Source organism: Hippocampus zosterae, chromosome 3 (genome assembly GCF_025434085.1).
Source record: "Hippocampus zosterae strain Florida chromosome 3, ASM2543408v3, whole genome shotgun sequence".
NCBI classification, from domain to species: domain Eukaryota; kingdom Metazoa; phylum Chordata; class Actinopteri; order Syngnathiformes; family Syngnathidae; genus Hippocampus; species Hippocampus zosterae.
In genome coordinates, this window is record NC_067453.1 from 5094500 (window position 1) to 5108055 (window position 13556).

General features: G+C 46.4%; 1 protein-coding gene across 7 annotated transcripts in view; it reads right to left on the reverse strand.

Moving 5' to 3' along the window:
- ppp6r3 (protein phosphatase 6, regulatory subunit 3) overlaps positions 1-13556 on the reverse strand; it is an 83985-nt gene that overhangs the window by 56519 nt on the left and 13910 nt on the right. For all 7 annotated transcript variants that reach the window (XM_052060846.1, XM_052060849.1, XM_052060848.1 and 4 more), the window contains 3 exons: positions 12851-13084; positions 2280-2466; positions 2057-2194 (listed from right to left, as the gene is read on the reverse strand). In XM_052060846.1, the coding sequence (XP_051916806.1) occupies positions 2057-2194; positions 2280-2466; positions 12851-13077 (552 nt within the window). In that variant the 5' untranslated portion in view covers positions 13078-13084. The remainder of the gene's footprint in view (positions 1-2056; positions 2195-2279; positions 2467-12850; positions 13085-13556) is intronic.

Consider the following 13556-nt stretch of genomic DNA (forward strand, 5'->3'; position numbering starts at 1 on the left):
CATTGGCTTCAAGTGTGGTTTTCCACATTCTCATCGAGTTCGCAACGAAGGCTCTTAGGGTCCTGTTCACCTTATACAACTCCAAGCATTCAGTGATCCATGTATGTGGCATCGAGTCATAGGCTTTCTTGTAATCAATCCAGGCTGTGCACAGGTTGGTACGTCGGGACCTGCAGTCTTGTGCGACTGTTCTGTCAACCAGGAGCTGATGTTTGGCTCCTCTGGTATCTCTACCAATGCCCTTCTGTGCTTCGCTCATGTATTGATCCATGTGTCCACTTATCTTAGCCGCAATGATTCCTGACATGAGCTTCCATGTTGTGGAGAGACAGGTTATTGGCCGATAGTTGGATGGGGCTGCACCCTTCGAGGGATCCTTCATGATCAGGATCGTTCGCCCTTCGGTTAGCCATTCTGGGTGAGTCCCATCCTTCAGCAGCTGGTTCATTTGTACTGCTAGGCGCTCATGGAGTGCTGTGAGTTTCTTTAGCCAGTAGGTGTGGACCATGTCCGGGCCTGGTGCTGTCCAGTTCTTCATATCTGAGACTCGTTCCTGTATGTCTGCCACTGTTATGGTAACTGGGTTCTGTTCAGGGAGGTCCCTGTGCTCCTCTCTCAGGGTCACCAGCCATTGTGCACTGCTGTTATGTGCAATCTCCTTCTCCCATATGCCTTTCCAGTACCTTTCAGTTTCCAGTCTTGGTGGGTCAGCTCTGTTGTTAGGACCCTGCCACTGAGCGTACACTTTCGCAGGTTGTGTTGCGAACAGCCTGTTTATTCGTCTGGCATCATTCTCTTTCGTGTACCGCTTTAGGCGACTGGACAAGGCTTGGAGCCTTTGTTTGGCAGTTTCGAGTGCTTCAGGTATGGTCATCTGGATGTACTTCTCGGATATCGGCCTTTTCATCACACCTCTCTGGGCCTCCGTCAATTGACTCACATCTTTCCGGGCCGCCTTGATCTTCGCCTCCAACCGTCTTTTCCATGGTGGGTAACGTATCTCATGGTTGCTCTTATAGCCCAGAGTCTCCAGGATCACTGATGCTGAAGCGTATATCAGCTCATTGGTTTCTGTGATCGTTACGGTAGGGATCGCCCTCAGTGCTGCATTCACACTTTCTATGAGACTTTCAGATGGTACTTCAAATAGTCGTTGTAATCGGTTTCTAGGTTGCCCAGCTTTCATTCTCGCCATGATCTTCGCTTTCAGGTCAGTTGCTGCCTCGCTCAGCATTTCATTCATTGGGGCTGGCCACCCAATCTCATCATTTGCATTCATTGGGGCTTGCCTCTCAATCTCTTGTATGACCTCCTCCTCTGATCTGACAGCCTTGGGCCCTTCACCATGGAACCTGCGTTGTACCTCATCAATCTCAAGTTGTGACAGCAGTTGCCGTTTGTGGATGTTGGAACACTGAGCTACTAGTTGTTTTGTGGTCAACCGTGACTGTGGGTTTCGAAGTAACCATTTAGCCCACATTCTCTGCATGTAACCCCTCTGACTAGGGTTGCTTGAGTAGTAGCATTCCAACAGAGCCATGTTATCGCATCTCGCCCATCTCCGCTTTGTTCCAGTAGCCCATTTTTCATCAAGGTGCTCTGGTTCCCCAGCACCTGACGCAGACCTTGTTTGGCCGGGCGACGTCTGAGCCGGCATGTCATTCGTTTTCTTGTCTCTCATCATTGTATGAGGTAGGCATTAGCGTGAAGGATCTTGCCCAAGGACCCACACTGGATGGTGTTATGTGCTCATTTTTGCCCCAAGCGGGATTCGAACCACCGTCTCCCGTATGCCAAACCGATGCCTTACCAACTGAGCTATCCAGCCGCTATATATATATATATATATATATATATATATATATATATATATATATATATATATATATATATATATATATATATTATAGTTGGTCTTGAATTGTCATCCAGCCTTATTTTTCATTCAACCAGCAAGTTTACTTTTCAATTTCAGAGCATCAAAGACGATGTGGACCGTGAGTCTCGTTTCATTCAAGTAAACACAGGATCATCACTGGACAATCCTAATACCCACATTAAGGACATCCTGTCGCAACAGCTGTGGTTCAATGCAGGTGAGCATTCTGAGAAGCAGGTCCATGATGGCTGAGGTCCCTATGTGTTTGATCATCAGGTCTACAAAATCCTCCCTCTTCCGGAGAAACTCCACGATCTAAACACACAAAAAAAACATCACATTTAGTTGGGCCCCGACGCTCTGTCACAACACCCATCTCATCATTTTCCCAAATGCTCACCTGTTCAGGTTTGCGTCCTATAAGAATAGACAAGACCTTAGAGAAGAAGCTGGCCAGAAGTGGATTAAGAGGTGGCTGGTTCTGAAGAAAGCCGTACAATTTCACCAGCAGTTTTTCATCTTCCACTAATCTGTCGTTAATTTGGCCCACATCTGACGTGAGCAGCTCACACGAAATGTTGGGATACCTGTTTTTTTTTTTTAAAGTAAAAAAACACACACAAACAAAAAAAAAATAACAATGAACAGGGTCAATTTTGACAGTAAAATAAGTCAAGGCATGCCCTGAAAACACATATACCAAAAAATGGAGTACGGTTAAAAAAATATATCCGAAAGTTTAGAACTGGTATGATAGAGCAGGAAATACAGATAATCTATATATATATTGCGCGTCGTCCCGCACGCGGTCTGTCCTTCCGTCTGTCCCTTTTCAAAACGTACCTACTTCACCGCGCTGCTGCGCCGCCACTGCGCCGCCACTGCGCCGCCACTGCGCCGCAGGAACTAGCTGATGAGCCGCCCGGAGGGCGGCGAACCACCACCTTACCAGCCTTCCGCAGGAACTAGCTGATGAGCCGCCCGGAGGGCGGCGAACCAGCTAGTATTAGATAAATGAAAACTATAAATAAAACAGATTTGGGCTCTGTTCAGCCAAAAAATGCATTGAAACAAATCCTAGCGCTTTCAGGATTTCATACAATCACACATCTATGGTTATATGACATGGCATGAGATGTAGGGCATCGCATGAGATGTCTTATCTCCTTCGGCATGTCCGATTTAACCTGGTTGGACAAGGCTGGAATGGCCGTGTGCGAAATATTTTTTAAGGCAATTCATACGACCCATCTTCAGCATTTCTTTAAACGCTGATTTCTCCACAGTGCTGACGAGCTTATATCTCTCTTGCAATAAATCGAGTCACACTATCCGTGAGGTAAACTGTTGTGCAACAGGCGAGCCTCCATTGTGTTTTATGACCTCCTTTGAAGAAACTGGGTGCCCACATTTCTTTAGCCCCCGAGCGACTTCGGAATTCTTTGTTTGAAAAATATCCTTTGAATTCTTTATCTGAACAGTAAAGCGTTCCGTGTCCATATAAATAGAGCGGGTGGAGCTTCTCTGTGTTCGTCTGACAGTGACAGTGCGCTGCTGTTGTAGCGACCTAGCGAAAATAAAACGTCTCCAGTGTTGTCATTGAACCAAGTGTAGTCATCTGAAATGAGGTGGACACAAAAACCGTAGAGAAACTTCCGCGCAAGAAGGACCAACATAATCAACATAGCCTGACTGTGTTAGGGGGAGTGAAACCCCCCTCTTTAAGAATGGTTTGCCCCAGCAGCACGGGGGAAGTGCTTGCGCTTGTTTGTACGGCCGGCAGTTTTGAATACTGCGGCACATCAACATTGGTGTCCAGGGTCTCGTTATTCTCCAACAAACATACAGAAACAGACTGCTGTGTTCAAAGCAAACTTAATATTGTGTGAGAGATTATGTGTGAACAACTGCTCCAAGTGAAAAATGTTCATGTAAAATTGAAAATTGAAATTATTTCAGTAAATATTTGCATTTGGTACATAGAAAACTGATTCACGATTCCAAGTTGACGAGAGCATTAAAATGGGGAAAAATAGGACAAAAAATAAATAATAATAATAATAATAATAAATCACATTTGTAAGCGCCTTTCACAACACTCAAGGACACTGTACAGCCAAGACCAATAGTAAAACACAGATAAAATAATAAAGAAAGAAAGATTTAAGGCGGGTAGTCAAGTCTGAATAGGTGGATTTTGAGCTGGGTTTTGAATAAGTAAAGAGAGTCAATATTACGAATGTTGGGAGGAAGTGAGTTCCAGAGTTTGGGGGCAGAGCGACTGAAGGCTCTGCACCCCATTGTACTGAGACGGGCAGAGGGTAGAAAAAGGTGGAGGGAGGATGAGGACCTGAGTGAGCGAGAGGGAATGGATATTTGAAGACGATCTGACAGATAGGGGGGCGCAAGGTTATGGATGGCTTTGAATGTATAGAGAAGTATTTTGAAGTTGATTCTAAGTTTGACAGGAAGCCAGTGGAGCTGTCGGAGGATGGGGGTGATATGATGGAAGGAGGGGGTTCTCGTGATGATCCGGGCTGCTGAATTCTGAACAAGTTGAAGTTTATGGAGGAATTTTTGATGGACACCGAAGAGGAGTGAGTTGCAGTAGTCAATACGGGAAGTGACGAGACTGTGAAGAAGGATAGCGGTGGTGTGCGGAGTGAGTGAGGGACGGAGGCGGTTTATATTGTGAAGGTGGAAATGAGCGGACCGGGTAATGTTATTGATGTGGGAGTGAAAGGATAGTGAACTGTCAAGGATGACACCCAGACTCTTCACCTAGGGGGAAGGAGATATAGTGGCATTATCAATTGTGAGGGAGAAACTGTCGGCTTTGTTTAGAGTGGATTTGGTACCGACGAGTAGGAGTTCAGTTTTATTGCTGTTTAGCTTGAGAAAATTGTGGGTGAACCAAGATTTGATTTCTGAGAGACAGTGAGAGAGGGACGAGGGTGGGAGAGAAGCGTCGGGTTTGCTGGAGAGATAGAGCTGGGTGTCATCCGCAAAGCAGTGAAAGTGTAAGCCAAATTTGCGGAAAATGTTTCAGAGTGGAAGGAGGTAGACAATGAAGAGGAGCGGACCGAGGACAGAACCCTGGGGAACACCAGAAGAAACGGGGAGGGATTGTGAAGTAAAAGAATCAAGTTGAATGAACTGAGAGCGGCCAGTGAGATATGAGTGGAACCAATGTAGAGGGGTGTTGGTGATGCCTATGGTAGAGAGTCTATTGAGGAGGATGGGGTGAGAGATTGTGTCGAAGGGTGGGCGCGGAGGGAGAAGGGTAGCTTGCGGAAGGTGTGGGAAGGAAATGTTGGCGGGGAACCTTGCGAGACACCAACGGGATTCGTGCCGGGTGTGCGACCCGGGAGGGGGGGGCAAGTCCCTGACGGGGGCCGATTGCCCAGGATCGGAAGGCTGCACTCAGGTCAAGGAGGATGAGGATGGAGATAAGGCCAGAGTCTGCTGCCATGAGAAGATCGTTTGTGATTTTTATGAGGGCTGTTTCAGTACTGTGACGGGGACGGAAGCCGGACTGGAATTGTTCATAAAGACTATTGTTGGTGAGGTGGGAGTGGAGCTGAGAGGCGACAGTTTTCTCCAGAATTTTCGAGATGAAGGGAAGATGGGAAATGGGGCCTAGGTTATTGAAGTCATTGGGATCTGAACCAGTTTTTTTCAGGATTGGGGTGACAGCTGCACTTTTGAAGAGCACAGGAACAATTCCAGTCGACAGAGAGGAACGGATAATGGCTGAGATGAAGGGAAGCAGAGAGGGTAGGCAGGATTTGACCAGAACTGTGGGGAGGGGATCAAGCTGACAGGAGGAAGTCTTGGATTTAATGATGAGGTCTGAAATTAATGAGAGATGGGGGAGTTCAAAAGAAGAGAACAGTTTGCAAGGGGTAAGAGGGTCAGATGAGGGGAAAGGTACAGAGGAGCCCAGATGCTGGTGGATTCTGTTGATTTGAGTTGAAGTGCGTTGCAGGTGTCACGAGAGTAAAAGTGAGGTGGTAGGGAGTCAGGAGGTTGAGTGATTCTGTTCCAAAGGGAAAAGAGAGTCTTATTATTTCCAGCATTGGAGCAGATGAGTCCGGAGTAGTAATGTGATTTTGCTTGAGAGATGGAATCCTTGTAGAGGGATAGTTGAGCTGCATAGATGTCCTTGTGAGCAGTGAGGCCGGTTTTCCTATAAAGTCTCTCAAGCTGCCGGGTTTGGGATTTCAAGGAACGTAGATGAGGGGTGAACCAAGGGGCAGACCGAGTAAAAAGGACAGAGCGGGACTTGACAGGGGCGAGCGTATTGAGGATGCTGGTGAGACCAGAGTTATATTGGAAAACCAAATCATCAGGAGTGGAGTCAATGTCCGGAGTCAGGGTGGTCAGCCATGCAGTGAGAGAGTCAACGTTAATGTCTTTAATATTACGGTAAACAATGGTCCGGGGTGATTTGGCAGTTGAGAGTTGGAGTGTAATGTTGAATGAGATAAGGAAGTGGTCCGTTATTGGAAGTTCATCAGCAGTACAGTTGGAGGGGGAAAATACCAGAGCAGCAGATCAGATCCAGGTTGTGACCTTTGATGTGTGTGGGAAAATCTACAAATTGATTAAAACCAAGACTGTTAATTGAAGAAGTGAAGTCAATGGTGAGAGGAAGAGCAGTGTTGTCCATATGTATATTAAAATCTCCCAGGATTATTACATTTGGTGACAGAGAGGAGAGATGGGTGAGGACAGTAGACACTTCTGTCCTCAAGATCCATCACCAACTCCATCACAACCTGCCTGCTCCCCCCGCCCCATCTGAAACTTCTTCTCCTTGTCATGTTTTCTCCAGTTTTGTTCTACCAACAATGAATTATCCGACCTCATACTCAAATCCAAGCCCACCACTTGCCAGCTTGATGCCCTCCCTTCATCCCTTGTTAAATCCTGCCTTCCTTCTGTGCTTCCTCACATATCTGCTATTATCCACTCCTCACTCTCTTCTGGTATTGTCCCATCACTCCTCAAAACCGCTGCTATCACCCCCACACTGAAAAAACATGGCTCTGACCCCAACAACTTTGATAACCTCCGCCCCATTTACCTCAAAAATATCTCAAAAATCCTTGAAAAAACTGTTGCTGCTCAACTCCACTCCCACCTGTCCCTTCACTCTCTCCATGAACCCTTTCAGTCCGGTTTCCGCACCCGCCTGCCCTAATCCGTATTGTAAATGATCTCCTCATAGCATCTGAATCCGGTTTAGTCTCCATCCTCATCCTCTTAGACTTGAGCGCTGCCTTTGACACAATCTCTCACCCTATCCTCCTCAATAGACTCTCCTCCATTGGCCTCTCCCACACTCCCCTCAGTTGGTTCCACTCCTACCTCACTGGCCGCACACAGTTTGTCCAGCTCAAATCATACACCTCAAAGGCCTCCCCAGTCACCACAGGTGTACCACAGGGATCTGTCCTAGGTCCACTTCTCTTCATCATCTACCTCCTGCCTCTTGGCCATATCCTCCGCAAATTTAACATCCACTTTCACTGCTTTGCTGATGACACCCAGCTCTACCTCTCCTGCAAGCCAAACTCCATACTCCCACCCCCCTCCCTCACCTCTTGCCTCTCCGAACTCAAAACATGGTTCACAACAAACTTTCTTAAATTAAATGCTAATGAAACTGAAGTCCTCCTTCTTGGCACCAAATCCACTTTATCCAAAGTAAACAGTTTTTCCTTCAACATTGACAGTTCACTCGTGTCCCCCTGCCCCCAGGTTAAGAGTCTGGGTGTCATCCTGGATAGTATGCTCACCTTCCACTCACATATCAACACCATCATCCGCACTGCTTATTTCCACCTCCGCAATATTACCAGACTTCGCCCTTCCCTCACCCCCCGCACCACTGCTATCCTTGTCCACAGTCTTGTCACATCCCGCCTTGATTACTGCAACGCTCTCCTCTTCGGTCTACCTCAAAAGTCCCTTCATAAAATCCAGCTGGTTCAGAACGCCTCTGCTCGTATCATCACAAAAACATCTTCCCACCAGCACATCACCCCCGTTCTCCAACAGCTCCACTGGCTCCCTGTTCAACATCGAATCAACTACAAACTGCTTCTATATACATATATGGCCATCCACAACCTGGCCCCTCCTTACCTATCTGACCTTCTCCAGGTGCATATCCCCTCTCGCTCCCTCAGATCCTCGTCCTCCCTCCGCCTGTCAGTGCCCCCTGCCCGACTGATCACCATGGGAGCCAGAGCCTTCAGTCACGCTGCTCCAAAGCTCTGGAACAACCTACCTCCGGACCTCCAAAACTGCACACCTCTTTCCACTTTCAAGTCCCGACTAAAAACACACCTGTTCAGGATTGCCTACAACACATAGCTCTTCCATTTCCTATATTTTTATGATTTTATGTCCTGTTTTTATATAACATCTCGTTTACAAATTTTTACATTGTATTTTCTTATTGTTTGTACAGTGTCCTTGGGTGGCATGAAAGGCGCTTTTAAATAAAATGCATTATTATTATTATTATTACTTCATTTAAAAAGTCGCGGTGGGGTTTGGGGGAGCGGTACACTGTGGCAATAATCGTGGGGATGGGTCCGGATATTTGACAGGCAAGGCATTCAAAGGAGGAAAGTGGCGGGAGAGAAACCGGAAGTACTTCCCGAGACCTCCTCCGCGACCAGAATCGCGGGGCTTGGAAATGTAAACAAATCCCGGGGGAGTGGAATCGTTCAACTGTGGGGAGTTTGCCAGGTTTCATTCAAGCAAAGAATGTCAAGCTTACGGTCCGTGAGGATATCTTGAATGAGATTACCCTTCCCAGTAAGCGAACGGATGTTAAGTAGCCCGAAGTTGACGGCAGTCTCGCTGCTGCGGGGGCCGTTAGCCGACCTAGCCAAGCCGGCTAACGCACGATGGTTGATGGATCGGCCGGCGTTTCTGTATGGCCGACGGGAGGGAGACAGAATGAGATGATGGTGTTGGATCGGTTGAGGCAGAAGCCCCGACGAGACCCACGATGAATATATTTCCGGGAAGGAAAGCGAACGATGTCCAGGAGCCGGTGTAGAGCAGGAGGAGGGCCCAGCCATTGGAAGCGGAGCCGAAGGAGCTCGGCCAACGAGTACTGGAGCAGACCCTTGACAGGTCGATGGAGGAGCGACAGGTTGACAGGTAGGACGCTGAGACGCCGGGACGAAACAGTCGAAGATAGTTGAGAGTGCGAGGCAGGCGTGAATGGGGGCTGGGTGGAATGACCGTGAGATGATGATCGTGATTCCATGCGAAACAGTAAAACAATCGAGCGTAAAAACACCGTAAAACACAAAGGTTTGTGGGAGAGCAGCGGCAGCCAAAACGCACCAGCGTTCACTCTACCCGGAAGTCCCAGAATGCAACAGCAAAAATGTAAAAGGAAATTCAGAAACGATAAAACAATGTGTGAGTAATCACGATTATTTTTTTTGTTCATTTGAGTTAATTATGACAGTTGCATTTTTAATTAGATTAAATATTTTAATCGTTTGACAGCTCTAGTTTGGAGCCAATTCCATTTATGCCACTCAACTTTCTGTGGTTGTACAACTACAGTCATCAGAAAACTGACTGCACGCTGTTGATGTATGTAAACAAACACACAGCTAAATGGCAATTTATCAAGCCCGGGGAAAACTCTTATGTGACTATGTCCATTTTAATTATCAAGTGGTATGTTAAAAAAAAAACTTCAATGTTCTTTGAAATGACAGTACCACAAATTAGAAGCTGACCAGACGGATTGTGTTCGATTGTATCGAGAAGTACATCTACAACAACCAAAGTATCATCCGTAATTGCTGTTTGCAAGTGTGCCGGGCCATTTGCTAAAATAAATTTACAATAAATTTTCTTCCACCTTCAATGAAAACAGAAAGCGACAAACAAAAAAAAGAAATCAGCAAAACTAGGAGATTAGTGGCCTTACAACTCTTAAATATTTTAATGAAACATTTTTTTAAATTGCCAATTATGTATCAATAAAATATTCGGTGAGCAAAAATGTGTAAAAACATTTCAATAAAATGTTTGAATTATTCTACAATTCAGCCCCACTAATGTATTCCATTTGGGATAAATGTGTAACAAAAAAAAACTGTCACTAGACATCCATCCATTTATCCAGTCTATCCCAGCTTACAGCAAGCAGTTGGGGGGGGGGGGGGGGGATACCATGAACCGGTTGCCAGCCAATCGCAGGGCACACAGAGACGAACAACAGTTCGTGCTCACACTCACAACTAGGGACTATTTAGAGTGTTCCATTAACCTGCCATCCATGTTTCTGGAAACCAGAGTACCCAGAGAAAAGCCACACAGGCACGGGGAGAACCTGCTAACTCCACACAGGAAGGCCGGAGCCGGAATCGAATTCTGCACCTCTGCACTGCGAGGCAGATGTGCTCACCAGATGTGCTCACAAGTCAATCACGTACCGCCATCAGTAAACATATCATTAAACAAAGGTGCTGCTTCCACACACGTTCGTTCGTGCAACTGTAAGCAAAATCGTGCATATACTGTATGCCACATAGGTTGACAAGTTTAGGACACAAGCAATATAAACTGCTGAGGGGGAAAACAACTACCGTATTTTCACAACTACAAGGCGCTATTAAAAGTCTAAAATTTTCTCCAAAATGGACAGGACACCTTATAATGCGATGCGTCTTTTATATGAGCTGAGTTCCAAAATCTGGCTGAGACCCGACACGCTGTTTATATGGAGAAAAGGCGGAAGTGAGGTCGGCCAATCAGTGAAGCGCGTCCGCGCACTTATATGTAAATTATGGAGAGAGAGAAAATGTGTACGTGAGTGACGACACGCACGCATGCGGAGAAGAGGTCGGCCAACCAGTGAAGTGCGTCTGCGCACTTATATGTAAATTATGGAGAGAGAAAAAATGTGTACGTGAGTGACGACACGCACGCATGCGGAGAAGAGGTCGGCCAATCAGTGAAGTGCGTCCGCGCATTTATATGTAAATTATGGAGAGAGAGAAAATGTGTACGTGAGTGACGACACGCACGCATGCGGAGAAGAGGTCGGCCAATCAGTGAAGCGCGTCCGTGCACATATATGTAAATATATGAAGAGAGGTGGACGTGAGTGAAGGGTGGGCGTGTAAGTGGCCGCTAAAGGCACGCCTCTAGCAGGTACCAGCACCTGTATAAAATGTGAGTATGTGCATTATTGCAAAACAACTTCGGTTTTGGTTTCCAAGAACCCCCGAAAATGAATTCCACAAAGAGACACGCCTACGAAGCGCAATTCAAACTCCAAGCCATCGGTTATGCAGTGAAACATGGGAATCGAGCAGCCGCCAGAGAATTTAATGTCAACGAATCCATGGTTCGCAAATGGAGGAAGCAGGAGAACGAGCTTCGCCAAGTCAAAAAGACGAAGCGGAGTTTCCGTGGAAATAAGGCGAGGAGGCCCGAGTTGGAAGACCAACTGGAGCGGTGGATTCTTGATCAAAGAGCAGCCGGCAGAAGCGTCTCCACGGTCACCATTCGACTAAGGGCGAAAACGTTAGCCGAAGAATTGAAAATTGAACATTTTCAAGGAGGTCCATCTTGGTGCTTTCGCTTTATGAAACGGCGCCATCTATCCGTGAGAGTGAAGACGACCGTGGCTCAGCAACTTCCAGCGGACTACAAAGAAAGGCTGGCCGTTTTCCGCACCTACTGCAGTAAAAAGATTGTCGACAAACGCATCCAGCCTAACGACATTACCAACATGGACGAGGTCCCGCTGACTTTCGACATCCCGGTGAACCACACTGTGGAGAAGAAGGGGACCAGCACGGTTGCGATACGCACAACGGGGCACGAGAAGTCAGCTTTTACTGTCGTTCTTGGTTGTCATGCCAATGGAGAGAAACTGCCACCTATGGTGATTTTCAAGCGAAAGACGCTGCCGAAAGAAAAGTTTCCAGCCGGCGTCATCGTGAAAGCAAACCAAAAGGGCTGGATGGACGAGGAGAAGATGAGAGAGTGGCTAAGTGAGGTGTATGTTGAGAGACCGGATGGCTTTTTCCATGCCTCACCGTCACTCGTGATTTGTGACTCCATGCGTGCCCATCTCACACCAGCGGTGAAAAACAAAGTCAAGCAAATGAACTCCGAGCTTGCCGTCATTCCCGGAGGCTTGACTAAAGAACTCCAACCGCTGGACATCGACATCAACCGGGCGTTCAAAGTGAAGTTGCGAGCGGCATGGGAAAAATGGATGATCGATGGTGAACACAGCTTCACGAAGAGTGGGAGGCAGCGCTGGGCTACTTACGCCACAATCTGTGAATGGATTGTAGCTGCTTGGACGAACGTATCTGCTAATACAGTTGTTCGAGCTTTTGGCAAAGCCGGCATCATTTCTGTGGAGCCACATGACGACGAGAGTGACTCTGACAACGAGAGAGAACCCGGCGGTTTGGTTGGATTACCGATACTTGCACAATTGTTTAATTCAGACACAGAAGATGACGACTTTGATGGCTTTCTGAGTGATGATTGAGCAAAAAACGTGAGTAAATAAAATACACCCGAACTCAGTTCTGCTTTCGTTGCCTTTTTAAAAACGTGTTTTAGCTTCGAGCTTCAGTGTGTGCTCCAAGTGTTAGCGAACGTGTTAGCATGCATGTATGCCGTATGTTTAAGCGTATGTTTTACCACTGTAAAACTGCGGCCATTAGTACGGTGCGTCCTGTGTATGTGTAAAATACAGAAATGTCACCCATTAATGAGACTGCGGCCATTAGTACGGTGTGTCGAATAGTCGTGAAAATACTGTATTTTGTTTTATAATTTTTTTTAAAAAAGGTTAAAAAAAAGTGTTGACCCCCCACCCCACAAAAAAATAACAGTACATTCTTCAATTAAATTAATTCCGAATCCAGTACAGCTTACAGACTTTAAACTTACTTGTATTTAATGTTTTCCTCAACATCAGCGCTCGGTTCCTGCGTAATGAAGGTGACAAGCTCTTCCATGCAATCTGGTCTCAAAAGGAAGTCAACCAGTTTGTGGTTTTGGGCTTTGCACTCTTGCAGAACATCCTCTTCATCCATTACATCGGTTAGTCTTACATCGTCCCTCTCCAGCAGAGTGTCAATGTGGGATGTAGCGTGGAGGTCAAATTTCCAAAACATATTTGTCCTAAGAGAGAGAGACAAATGGGATTTTATTTATGTCCTGTTTGGAACAGATTAAAACTCAGAGCCGAAACAAAGAATAATAATAAGAAGAAGAATACATTTTATTTATAAGCGCCTTTCAAGACACCCAAGGACACTTTACAATAACAAAAAACACAAAACAATACGGGTTGAGCAGCGGCAGCCAAAACGACTGATCTGATTGCACCTTTAACAGCTCTTAATTTGCCCTCGCACTTTGTGCCGTCTTAATGTCCAATTTTCAAAGGACATTGTGCGAATGACATCACATCAGAAAGTTTGACATCTCAGGGCAGTTTGCACCTGATTCCCGCCCCGATTGCTTACATGGCAAAGTATCACCGCAGGCTTTGCAGCGATAAGACAGTGGCAGAATGATGGCAGGAGAGACTTTCACTCAATTCATATCACAACTCAAAACACCCCTGTTTAAAACTGCCTAATACTCAACC